This window comes from Pezoporus flaviventris, unplaced genomic scaffold (genome assembly GCF_033815535.1).
Source record: "Pezoporus flaviventris isolate CSIRO_AGI_PZ_B2104156 unplaced genomic scaffold, CSIRO_AGI_Pfla_v1 ptg000050l, whole genome shotgun sequence".
Classification (NCBI taxonomy): Eukaryota; Metazoa; Chordata; class Aves; order Psittaciformes; family Psittacidae; genus Pezoporus; species Pezoporus flaviventris.
This window is the reverse complement of record NW_026892598.1, coordinates 1124312-1137159: the sequence shown is the minus strand read 5'-3', so window position 1 is coordinate 1137159 and position 12848 is coordinate 1124312. Positions and strand designations below refer to the sequence as shown.

At 40.1% G+C, this 12848-nt stretch overlaps 1 protein-coding gene across 6 annotated transcripts in view; it reads left to right on the top strand.

Annotated features, from left to right (window-relative positions):
* The window catches only part of CSNK1G3 (casein kinase 1 gamma 3), a 69567-nt gene that overhangs the window by 32727 nt on the left and 23992 nt on the right, over positions 1-12848 (top strand). For all 6 annotated transcript variants that reach the window (XM_061468666.1, XM_061468664.1, XM_061468663.1 and 3 more), the window contains 2 exons: positions 9152-9237; positions 9369-9453. In XM_061468666.1, coding sequence (XP_061324650.1) covers positions 9152-9237; positions 9369-9453 — 171 coding nt within the window. The remainder of the gene's footprint in view (positions 1-9151; positions 9238-9368; positions 9454-12848) is intronic.

The following is a 12848-nucleotide window of genomic DNA, read 5'->3' as shown; positions in this document are numbered from 1 at the left end:
ACAGTTTGTCCTTGCAGAAATACTGTTTATGGGAATATGATGTTCTGCGTTGCTAATCGTCATGTTTATGTCTCAGCAAACAATAGTTATTTTTGTCAGATATCCATAAAAGAAAGATGATGTGTATCTTTCTGTATCATACCATCTTCACATTAGAAACATACCGTAGCAGGTTGGGTGGGTGGCAGGTAGGTATGCTTATTAAAGATACCAAAGTGAAAAGATTGCAAGAACATATTTTTTCAATTCTACCGTGCCTGTTTTTTGAGCCCTTTGAAACGCACCAGGTACTGGAATAAAAGTAGTTTATATTTTATGCTGATTTCTTGATTTTCTTAGTGGTTTTTAATGTTTATACTGTTAATGAGGTTTTGTCAGACTAGTTAAAAGTTATGTGAGTATTGTGAATATGATGCACGAAAGAAATGGCAGGAGATATATATAGAGAAGTTGTTATTATTAAATAATAATGTGTGAGCACTCAAAGCAGTCTTTTTTTAGGTTTGTTTATTCCAGTTATATAGAGGTTTTCTAGTGAAAACAGGTTTGACACCTTTGAATTTGTGTAAACAAGTTGCTTAACATTGCATGGTAACCACTAATTAGGTTGCTCTCACAGTTACTTTGTATTAATATGGCAAATGAGAAACCATTCACATTTTCTAAATAGTAATAAGGTGCTTTATCAATAAAGTCAGGCTGTGGTAGTTTGTGGTTAGCAGCTGTAGCTGGTGAATTGATGTTAACATGTAGAAACATAGAATCGTTTATGTTGGAAAATGCCCAACTGCTAACTACCCACCGTTTACGCTAAGCACTGCCAAGTCCACCATTAAACCATGTCCCTCAGTGCCACATCTACACGTCTTTCAAATATCTTTAGGGATGGTGACTACACCACTTCCCTGAGCAGCCTGATCCAGTGCTTGACAACCCTTTTGGTGAAGAATATTTTCCTTATAGCCAATCTAAATCTCACTTGGTTCAACTTGAGGCCATTTTGTCTTGTCCTATCTCTTCTTACTTGAGGAAGAGACCAACACCCACCTCGCTCCATCTCCTTTCAGGTAGCTGTAGAGAGCGATAAGGTCTCCTCTGAGCCTTCTTTTCTCCAGATTAAACAATCCTTCCCCCCCCCCCCCCCCCGTTTTTTTAGTTACTTCAGTGGAAATTGTAGAATTAATTAAAGTAATGGGTATTTGAGAGAGTTTCTGATAAGTATATGAAGCATTGGTGTATATTATTTTACTTACACATGAGGAATACTAAAATTTAAACAATATTTTTGTCAAAGAAACTCATTTAATATCTAGTATTTAACCAGGTCTTGTGGAATGCAACAGTGCTTTCTGTAATGCAGCGTGTTTTGCTAAGCATAGTGAGTGGATTTATAGCCATTGAGCAGCTGAGAAACAATTACCCAGTTTGCTCTTCTGTTGCAATTTCAGGAAGGCCAAACTCAGTATCAAAACACCTGATACTCATCTTCTACAATCAGGGACCCATAGCCTCCAAAAGTTGATTTTGTTAGCTGTCAGCTCTGAAGTAGCTAGTATCTATCTTTGCTTTCAACTGTATACCCACAAAAAAAGACTTGGGGTGCTGGTTGATGAGAAACAAAACATGAGCTGGCAATGCGCGCTCGCAGCCCTGAAAACAACCGTGTGCTGGGCTGCATCAAAAGGAGCATGGCCAGCAGGTCAAGGGAGGTGATCCTGCCCCTCTTCTCCACTCTCATGACACCCTGCATTCAGCTTTGGGGCCCCCAACAGAAGAGGGGTGTGGACCTGTTAGAGGGAGTCCAGAGTAAGGCCACATAGATGATTGAGAGGGCTGGAGCACCTCTCCTGTGAAGACAGGCTGAGGGAGCTGGGCTTCTCCAGCCTGGAGAAGAGAAGGCTCAAGGGATACCTTACTGTGGCCTTTCAGTAGCTAAAGTCTGCCGGAAAGCTAGAGAGGGACTTTTTACAAGGGCGTGTAGTGATAGGACAAGGGGAAATGGCTTTAAGGTGACAGAGGGGAAATTTAGATTAGAATTTAGAAGTTCTTTACTGTGAGGGTGGTGAGGTTGCCCTGATAAGCTGCGACTGCTCCATCCCTGCAAGTGTTCAAGACCAGGTTAGACATGGCTTTGGGAAACCCTGCCCATCTCAGAGGGGCTGGAAGTAGATGATCTTTTAAGGTCCATTCTTACCCAAACCATTCTATGATTCTATGAAGCATGGAGAAATTTTGTCCCCGAGAGAAATTACCTTATAGAAGCAAGGACACCAGTCACATGCTAAGGGCTGCAGAATATTTGTATTTCCTTCAAACAGTGATCTGAATAAAGCCATTTCACATAAACAGAATTATTTCAGATACAGTTTCCCAGCTTGGCACAAAACAAACAGAAACCCTTAATTAGAAGTCAGTTTCTGGAACAAAAGATTATTGAATCTATTGTCTACACAAAGTTCAGTAACTCTGTGTCACCTTCTGTATACTCCTCAGAGGAGCGGACCTTGGCAATTTTGTGCAAGTTTTGATGGCATTCTATACGTCCTGCTTCACAAATTAAAGAAATACTACATTTTTAGAGGGGAGTCACAAACATACAGCAAAACCAAACTCCACATGAAGGAGAGGCCATGAAAGTTAAGAGCTCCCATTCATAGTGTTCAGTGTTTGTTAGACCTCAGCGATCTTGTTGATGAGTTGTCACCCAAGAAATGTCTGCAGAACAATGAGGTCAGAAACCACTGATCTGAGTCTGAACTGAAGCAGAGTCATTACATGAGGTCATGCTTCTCTGCATGGTTTACCAACATCACTGTAAAGATTTCAGAAAGGCACAGCACTGGTCTGAGCACCAACCCCTGAGGAGTGTCACTGGTCTCCACTTGAATAGCGAGCTTTTAACTGCAGCTCCTTGAGTCAAGCCAATTCCATATCTACTGAGTGGTCCATCCATCAGATCCATATAGTTCTCCAATTTAGAGACGAGGTTGTCATGTGGGACAGTGTTGAATACTTTCCACAAGTACAGGTAGATGACATCAGTCACTCTTCCCATATCCACCAATGCTGTAGCTCCACCATAGAAGGCCACCACATTTGTTAGGCATGATTTGCCCTTAGTGAAGCCATGTTGGCTGTCATCAGTGACCCCGTTATTGTCCAAGTGCCTAGCATGGTTTCCAAGAGGATCTGCTCCATGACCTTGCAGGCACTGAGGTTAGACTGATTGGCCTGTTGTACCCTTCAGCTTTCTTTTTTCCCCTTTTAAAAAAGTGTATTAAATTTTACCTTTTCCAGTCAGCAGGAATTTTTCTGGTCCCATGGACTTGTGCACCTTCACATTCCTTACATGATCTTGAACCTGATCTTCTCCTACAGCAGGTAGTTCTTCATTTTCCCCGTCCCTACTTTTGCCTTCTCTGTCTTTGGCAGCATGACTGGAGCTCTTCTGTTGGAGACCAAGGCAAAAAAGTCATTGAGTATCTTTGCCTTCTCCATGTCCTAGGTGACTGTGTCACCCATTTCCTTCTGGAGAGGGCCTACATTTCCTCTAGCCTTCCTTTTATCACCAATATACCTACAGAAGCTCTTCTTGTTGCCCTTGATGTCCCTGGCCAGATTTAATTCTGTCAGGGCTTTAACTCCTGGCTGCTCTGACTATTTCTCTGCATTCCTCCCAGCCTACCTGTCCTTATTTCTACCCTCTGTAGGCCTCCTTTTTTATGCTGAAGTTTGTCCAGGAGCTCCTTGTTCATCCACACAGGCCTCTTGACGTTCCTGCCTGACTTGCCAAAGAGGCCAAAATCAGTTCTCCTGAACTCAAGGGTAGCAAGGATACTGCACAGCGCCTCTCACAATTGGATTCTCACTTGAAAAAGGATGTTATCATCAAGGCATTCCAGGAACTTCCTGGATTACTTGTGCCCTGTTGCGCTGTCCCTTCAACAGATACAGGAGTGGTTGAATTTCCCCATGAAGGCAGGGCTTGTGAATGTGAGGGTGCTCCTGTCTGCCTGTAGAGGGCCTTATCTGCTCAGTCGCCCTGGTTGAGTGGCCTGTAGCAGACCCCCACTGTAATGTCCCCTCTCCCTGCCTTCCCTTTAATCCTGACCCATAAGCTCTTGACTGGCTCATCATCCATCCCCAGGCAGAGCTCTTTGCACTCCAGCTGGTCATTGACATAGAGGATGACATCTGCTCCGTGTCTCCCCAGCCTGTCCTTCCTTATAGAGCCTATGCCCTTCTGTTCCAACACTCCAGTCACAGGAGCCATCTCACCACATGTCTGTGATGCCAGTAAGATTGTAGCCGTGCAGGCCTGTGCACGTATCTAACTCTTTTTAGTTTCCCATGCTGTATGTGTTTAAGTTGGGCCTCTTCATTTTCATGAAGGAAGAGAGGGATCCCAGAGAATGTAGGTTCTGACTGGAAGCTTAAGGAAGACAAAAATGCGCATCTGTAAAAGTCCTACAATTTCTGTATTTACTGGAAATCTAAGTTGTTGATAGTTTGGGGATTTCTCTAAATCCAGAAAAACAGTGTACTGAATTGTTGTCCAAGATACTTGGCTACAGAAAGTATAGTCACATGAATTTGCTTTAATATGGCTATCTCTAATGGTCTCTGTGACAACCACTGTCCTTGGTTGTGTTGGTCTTTTCTTTGTGGTGCTAAGGCGCAAAGGGGAGTTATTTTACAATGGATCCCGAGACTCTTGGGAATGAAACAACTCAGCTCTTCTAATGCTTATTGAAAGGCCAAATGAAGTCAACTACTTTAAACAGTACTTTTGGTACAAAATCAAAAGAACCACAGCCTTAGCTTTATAGCAGATCTACTGTGTTATCAGAGCAGTCATGATTGAGATTTAACATCAGTTATCTAGGGGACAGACTTCTTTGTAACCTAAACCAGCAAAAAATAATTCTACATTGGTTCAATTTTAATGCATTGTTTTATTACAAATAAATGCTTGCACCTGGAATTGTATTAGCCTAAATCACAGAGTTTTTCCAGAATCTTGGAGAAAACCAGTGTTTTTGCAGGTACAGGCTGTGCTTTGTGGTGGTAGGCCTCCAGGAGTCCTAGCAATTTCTACATGTCACTGAGCCAGTGGTGCAGAGTGAAGTACTTTTCCAGATCTGTGACCCCCATGGGAAGTCCCCTAGTCTCCTTCTTGTACCCGTGGAGTTATCACTGGACCTGAGGGGCAGGAATCTAGCTGCTATAGACAAATACCTTTTTCTGTGTAAGCTAACCTTGTAAATCCATAATCACATGAAACAATGCTTCTAATGCAACCTGAGCTAAATAAATCTTTGCTTCCTTAATTTAGGATACAAATTATTATTTTTTCCTGTTATTCTTAACAGCATGGCATATGATGTGTCTTTATGATAAAATGGGTGTAGAACTTCATTTTTATATTTGAATTATTGACTTCAGGGTTCCTCATTTTATTTGGGAAGTGTCCTGGTTTCAGCAGTAGCAGTCATTTTTCTCCTTCTTAATAGCTGGCGCAGTGTTGTGTTTTTGACTCTCAGCCTGAGAACAATGCTGATAACACTGATGTTTTTAGTTGCTGCTCAGTAATGTTTACTCTGACCAAGGACTTTGTGAGTCTCATGCTCTGCCAGGAGGGAGGGGAAGCTGAGAGGAAGTAGAGGCAGGACACCTGACCCAAACCAGCCAAAGAGGTATTCCATACCACAGCACATCATGCCCAGTATATAAACCAGGGGCAGTTACCCAGAAGGGTTAGATCACTGCTCAGTCGGGCTGGGTATTGGTTGGCAGGTGGGGAGCAGTTGTATTCTCTTCCCTTGTTGTTTCCCTTATCATTATTATTATCGGTGGTAGCAGTAGTGGTTTTGTGTTATACCTTAGTTACTGGACTGTTCTTATCTCAGCCCATGGGAGTTACATTCTTTCGATTCTCCTCCCCATCCCTCTAGGAGCAGGGCGGGAAGAAGGGGAACAGTGAGAGAGTGGCTGCGTGGTTCTTAGTTACGGCTGGGCTTGATCCATGACAGGAATGAGTGCTATTCTTTCTCTCAAATTATATTATTGTATGGAATCATATTATTTTTAGTAAAACTGCAAATTCTGCAGGATAACTTTCAAATTTATTTTTGCTTACTTTTATAGACTGACAGTTCAGGATGTGTAGACTTGCTGTCTACTTTGTGATTACAGTAATGAGTCTGTGTATCAAGCTGTGTAATCATCCAGGTAGCTAATAATGTGTTTTCTGATCCAGATAATATGCTTCTATGCTTTCATCATTCCTATAGGAAGTATTAGAACTTTATTTGGAGTGGAATGGAGGGGAATGCAGTGTTTATAATGAATGACCAAATGTCTGTTGACGTGTGTTATGGTTACTTTACTGTGTATGCTTAAAAAAGGATAATTTCTGGAAATAGCCTGCTAAATGAGGTTCTGGTTCTTACTAAAATCAACCCATTGTGATGATTTAATTTTTCTATAGCTTTTCAACTAAATATAAAGATATTAGTTTATTATTTATTTAGCTAGGTTCAGGTGACCTCCTTGAAAGAAAAAAGACTGTGTACACTGGAGTTTTATTGTGTGTTTGTCATCTTTTGATTGTATTACCTTTTATAGAATCATAGAGTAATTGGGGTTGGAAAGGATCTTAAGGTCATCTAGTTCCAACCTCGCTGCTGTCGGCAGGAATGCCACGCACTAGGTCATGTCACTCAAAACTCCGTCCAACCTGGCACTGAAAACTGCCAGGGATGGAGATTTACCTCTTTTTAGGCAACCTCACCAGTGCCTCGCCAACTTCACAGTAAAGAACTTCTTCTTTATATCTAACCTTAACTTCCCCTATATAAGTTTGAGCCCATTACCCCTTGTCCTGTCACTACAGTCCTTAATGAAGAGTCCCTCTCTGGCATCCTTGTAGTCCTCCTTCAAACGCTGGAAGACTACGAGTTCTCCATGCAGCCTTCTCTTCTTCAAGTTGAACAGCGCCAATTTTTTCAGCCTGTCTTCATATGGGAGCTGCTCCAGACCCCTGATCATCCTCATGGCCCTCCTCTAGACTTACTCCCAACAGCTCCATGTCTTTCTTATGCTGAGGACACCAGAACTGCATGCAGTACTCCAAGTGGGGTCTCACAAGAGTAGGGCAGAGGGGCAGGATTGCCTCCTTTGACCTGGTGGTCACACTCCTTTTGGTGCAGCCCAGGATACGGTTGACTTTCTGGGCTGAGAGCACACACTGAAGTTGGCTTGTGTTCAGTTTATCATCTACCAACACCCCCACGTCCTCTGCAGGGCTGCTCTGAATCTCTCCTCTGACCAACCTATGGCTGTGCCTGGGATTGCCGTGACCCAGGTGAAGAACTTCTCACTTGGTTTGGCTGAACTTCATGAGGTTGCCACTGGCCCACCTCTCAAGCGTGTCAAAGTCCCTCTTGATCCCATCCCTTCCCTCCAGCATATCAACCGTGCCACACACCTTGGTGTCATCAGGAAACTTGCTGAGGCTGCATCAATCACACTGTCCATGTCACCACAAAGGTGTTGAACAAGATCAGTCCCAACACTGACCCCTGATGAGCACCACACTCTCCGGTTGGACATTGAGCCGTTGACCACAACTCTTTGTGTGCGGCCATCCAGCCAGTTCTTTATCCACCAAGTGGTTCATCTATCAAATTGATGTCTCTCCAGTTTAGAGAGAAGGATGTCATGTGGGACAGTGTCAAATGTTTTGCACAAGTCCAGGTAGATAATGTCCATAATTCCATCCCTAGGAAAGGATATTTGATTCCTCCAAATTGATCAGTGAAGAACTCAAGTGGATTTAAATAACAATACCCTTTCCCCCAAATTAAAACAAACAACAAAATTCTTTCACATAGAGGAGTCTTAAGGGCATTGTGAATTCAGTGATGTATCCTAGAAGCATTTCCCACAAAACTATCCTACAGAAGTGTCTTCAGTGGTCCAAAGCTTATGAAAAAAAATTAAAAGATCTCCTTAATTAGAAATCATTTCAGGGTAAAGATTGAGAGTTTTATCATTTTGTAGAAAGGACTCCCAGTGAAGGAACAATTGCCTCAATAAGGGCTGGTTTATTTGGTGGTGGTGTTTTTTTTGAAGAAGAGGTTAATATTTTTATCAGTGTGACCTGTAGAAGTTAATGCAAAAGAGAGGAATTATTACCCCTTAGGAAAGACCAAATAGAACTTTACAATACATTTTTGTGTTGTGTCCAGTACCTTAGTGTTGCCCATCGATGGGCCATATGTTACACACTAGTTACATTTTTGTATGCTTGATTTTTTTATTTTTATTTTGTATATAAAGCACACTGCATTGCCTATAACATTTATCATGAACAGTACTTATGAAACACTCACTTCCTGTACAGCCTATCCCATAAAGAGTACAGGATTTATACTCTACTAGAATCAATGTTTCCTTGACTCCAGTTCATGAGAGGCACGGAACTCTACTGCTTATTCCTGCATTCTTCTTAATCTATGTGGTTGCATCAGGATAGCATATGGACTAACACTGCTCTACTACAGATGAAAAATTGTACCTATGCTAAATGTCTTATGTAACTTAGCTTTTAACTCAGCTGGAGTGAGAGCAGGCTGTATGTACATGCCTCTCTCTGTGTTGCTTTCTGATTAAATAATAAGACTTTTGAGCCTTCTTCAGTCCACCTTTAGCTTACTCAGAAATTCCATAAGTGTCCCTGAGGAACAGACCATCTTTTTCATGATTTTCTAGAGGAAAAATGAGTTCATTTAAAGCCATCTTACATTGTTTCAATTTCACAGCTAATGGGTAAAAAAAAATTGAGTTAAAACCCAATTGTGTATGTAAAAGCTCAAAATACATTTTAAAATAAAAGAATTCATTTCAGCAAGATAATCCATTTCAAGTACTGTTGAGATTAATATATCTGCAGTCTGCAGCTGCTTTTTTTTGTTTTAGCTATGTTCTTAAGGGGGTCCATAGTACACAAGAAGCCCCCATGCGCTCAGTTTGACTTCAATTATTTTGCACTCCCAATTATTTTTACATAATGTGGAAGCTGATTTTTTAAATATAATGTAAAACTATGGAGATTGAATGTTCTAATAAAATTTGAATTTTGTTTCAGAGCAAAGTAGAAGAGATGATTTGGAAGCTTTAGGACATATGTTTATGTATTTCCTCAGAGGAAGCCTTCCATGGCAAGGTTTAAAGGTAGTGGTTTTTGATATCTTCCTCTGTCCTGTTTTCAGATCATCATCTTATCTTACTATGATCTTTTTCTTTTTGAAAGTTTGCCTGCAAACTGTATAACTTCAAAAGATTCTTTTGTTCTTGTGTCATAGGCCGATACATTAAAAGAACGCTACCAGAAAATTGGGGACACAAAACGAGCAACCCCTATAGAAGTATTGTGTGAAAGCTTCCCAGGTAATGCATACTGTTAATGAAAGTTAATGTCATGACATTGATTTAGAAAACAAAACTGGCATAGATAGTTGTTTAATATATGGTTTTAAAAATAAATATAATAACGCTTCCAAATATGTGTATTATGTACTATGGTAATAGATACAGGAATAATTCTTTGAAGTGGCAGTAAGCTAATGCTGGTGTTCTTCAAAGATAGCTTCTTCTAAAAGAAACATTAAAAAATTATACATACATTTATGATGATCAACTTGACTACACTTGTATCTTCACACATAAAATTTTGCACCTCAAGTTTGATAGCTTACCCATTTTTAAAACAAGCCGCATTAGGACCCGCTTGAAATAATATCTAAAGTAACTTGCAGGTAGTTTTAGGTGTCACTTCTAATTCAAGTGCATGAAGAATTGATGAGGTATTGGAAAATTGGAGAGAAACAAATTTGACATTTTTAAAAAGTTGGGTTAACCAGCTTGGCACGGGGGGACATGCACATGACACCAACATGATTTTTCCAGAATAAACACTCTGAAAAGTAATTGCAATATCATTGATAGGCTGAGAATATCATTGGATTTGCTGAGAATACCTCTGAGTGGTTTGATTTCCTTTTGTTGAAGGAATTCCTGTTCACAGTGGGCCCTGTGGACAGGAGGCAGATGTTTAATGTCATAACATTAAACATTTGTTTTTGATGCTCTTTTTAAATATCCTCAGAAGTAATAACCAAGATGAATCTACTATAGGAAGAAGAGTGTAAACCAATTTGAAATGAAGTACGTTGTTGCTGAATTGGTATTGCATAGACATCTATGAAACATTAAATGGTATTGCATAGACATCTATGTTGTATCTGTTCAGTATCTGAGAACTTTGTGTAATTGAGAATGTTTGTTAAAATTGCATATGGTAAGTTTGAAATCTGTAGGCTTGACAGTGGGAATAGAATTGAAGGATCCTGACAGATTAAAAATACAGCCTTAAAAATATAAGTATAATTCAGTAAATCATATTCAAGGTACTATATGAAGGTAAGATTGAATCCAGACTAAGAATTATTGGGTATAGAATGATTACTTAGGTAATGACTTAAAATCAGTTCCAAAGTAAGTGCAAGTGAACAGTATCATGCTTCTGTATTAAAAAAAGGGGAAAAAAATCCCAAAACTGTATACTAAATCAGATTATATGAACAGGGTATAGCCTGAGAGACACATGAATTGCCATTTCCACTCTACTTGGTTCCACAAAGCATCAGCTAAAGAAGTGTGTTCAATTTTGGGGACTCTACTTGAAGAAAATATGTCTTATTTTAAGGGTATCTCATAGAGAAGTGGGAGTTCTTATGTGCAATATTTGCTAGACTTATCAACAAAGACTTGAAGAAATAAAGATTGTTTTAGTCAAGATTGTGAGGGAAAGAAGTTCTGTAACTTTTGGCTACTACAGACATGAAAGGGATCGCTTTGCTACGTCCACAGCAGCTCAACAATGTAATGGATGTAATTCAAAACAGTTTAGATTTGAACTCCTCCTGTGTTTCAGGTATAGTGTGAACACAAAGGGATTGCCATTACAAGGAAGACTGTGGAACTTCTTTCACTAGGCTGTGTGAAAACAAACCAGACAGACAAGGATGTGAGATAGGGTGATGTAGTTGATGACCTTTTGAGATTCTTTTCAACCCTGTGGTAAAAATGAGTCCACTATCAACTTTTCTTATGTTTTGCATTTCACTTTCTTCTGTGTATTAAAAAAAAAAAAAAATTAAGTGAAATTGACTTTGGTTACAGAAATTAGAGCAAGTGTCCGAACATATGTTTGGTGAATTAGTGAAAGTTTAAATGCAGAGGGAAAAGCCTGTTCTGTAGTGTAAGTCACCTGCATCAGGAACGCATTCATCTTACATGTTGATTTTTACCTAGTTGCTAGAATCCTTTAAGTATGTAATTTAAGGTGTATATGGTGCAATTCCTGGAAATAATAATGCCTGAGTAGCTCCATATATCTAGTGACTGTTTCCACCAAATTTAATCATGTACATGCTTGTTGACAGGATTGAAAATGAAACAGAGAAATGATACTTGACCTTGAAGAACACTAAAGATAAACTTCTTTGATAGCACATTTTTATAATAAATATGTTCTTGTATGTGGAAGTTTTTGCATGTTAGGTATCTGAGGATTTTCCATATTTTCCTATCCGTCTTGTCACTCAAAACATAAAATAATTTCAATTCATTTCAGTCAGCCTGCAGATTGAGATAGCTGATTTATGTCCACAAAGCAAGAGAACACTAGCATCAGTGAAAGATAATTTGGTCTCTGTCACATGTATAATACCTACCATTTTCATCCTCTGTTCTGTGGAATTGTACTGTCTTTGAGTGTGCAACACTGCTGCTGTTTAAAGCTTCATATAATATATGAGCAAGGATTTAAACTCTGGAGTTTCTTTATCCATTGCATGATAAGGGTGGTGTTTGATTTTTGGAATCAGCCAGCTGTGACACATTCAGGTGAATTAAGTGTCTCTGATCCAACCTTCATTCCTCTGAAGACATGCCTTGCTTGCTTTTGTTTCCACTTTACATTGAGAAGGTATGGTTAAAAAGGTCCCTAGCAATGTCTGAATATTTCTCCTTGCCTTCTTGAAAAGCTGACCTCCTTGGCTAGAATTCCTGAAGAGTTTTGCTTGTATGCTGAAGTAGCCCTTAGATGCCAAGGAATTCCTCCTAGGCAGTGCTCTGTCTGCTAAAATATAAAATATACTCTGTTTTTGTCAGAAATAAGTAATTTGGGTTTTCTTGGCACCCTGGTCCTGAGGTGCATTCTTGACAGCACCAACATGATGTTGCCTCACAACTTTTTATTATCAAGCTGGCCTCAAACCTTCACTTGTCCCTCTTTCAACCCCACTCTCTCTGAAGAAGTTCAACTTGGAATAGCTCCATCTTAGCACTGCCTCTGCACTTCTCAGCCATCTTCTGTCGGAAGATGGGTTTCTTACAGCCCCTTGTTTGTACTATAAAATGTAGGGTTCTCCAAATTTACTGGAATGCGATGTGGGTGAGTGTACAGTGATACTACTGGGCTGCTTCTGACATACATACCTCTTTCATAGGATCAGTGAGTTCATGTGGCATCTACTTTTGACCTCATTCATCTTGTGACTTTCTTGTCACATACAGGTGGCTTCTCATGTACTTTGGGACCATGCGAAAGCCTTTTTGACTTGAGAATGTGTTGTCATTTCTCAGAATGGCTTGCCAGTGGGTGGTTTCCCACTCTTTTATGAGTTACAAAGCTTCCTAAACAAGTTAGATTTTAAGAGATTTGTCCACCTGGAAATAATGTCCCAGGGCTCAGGTCAAGTGCTTCACCTGATCCATAT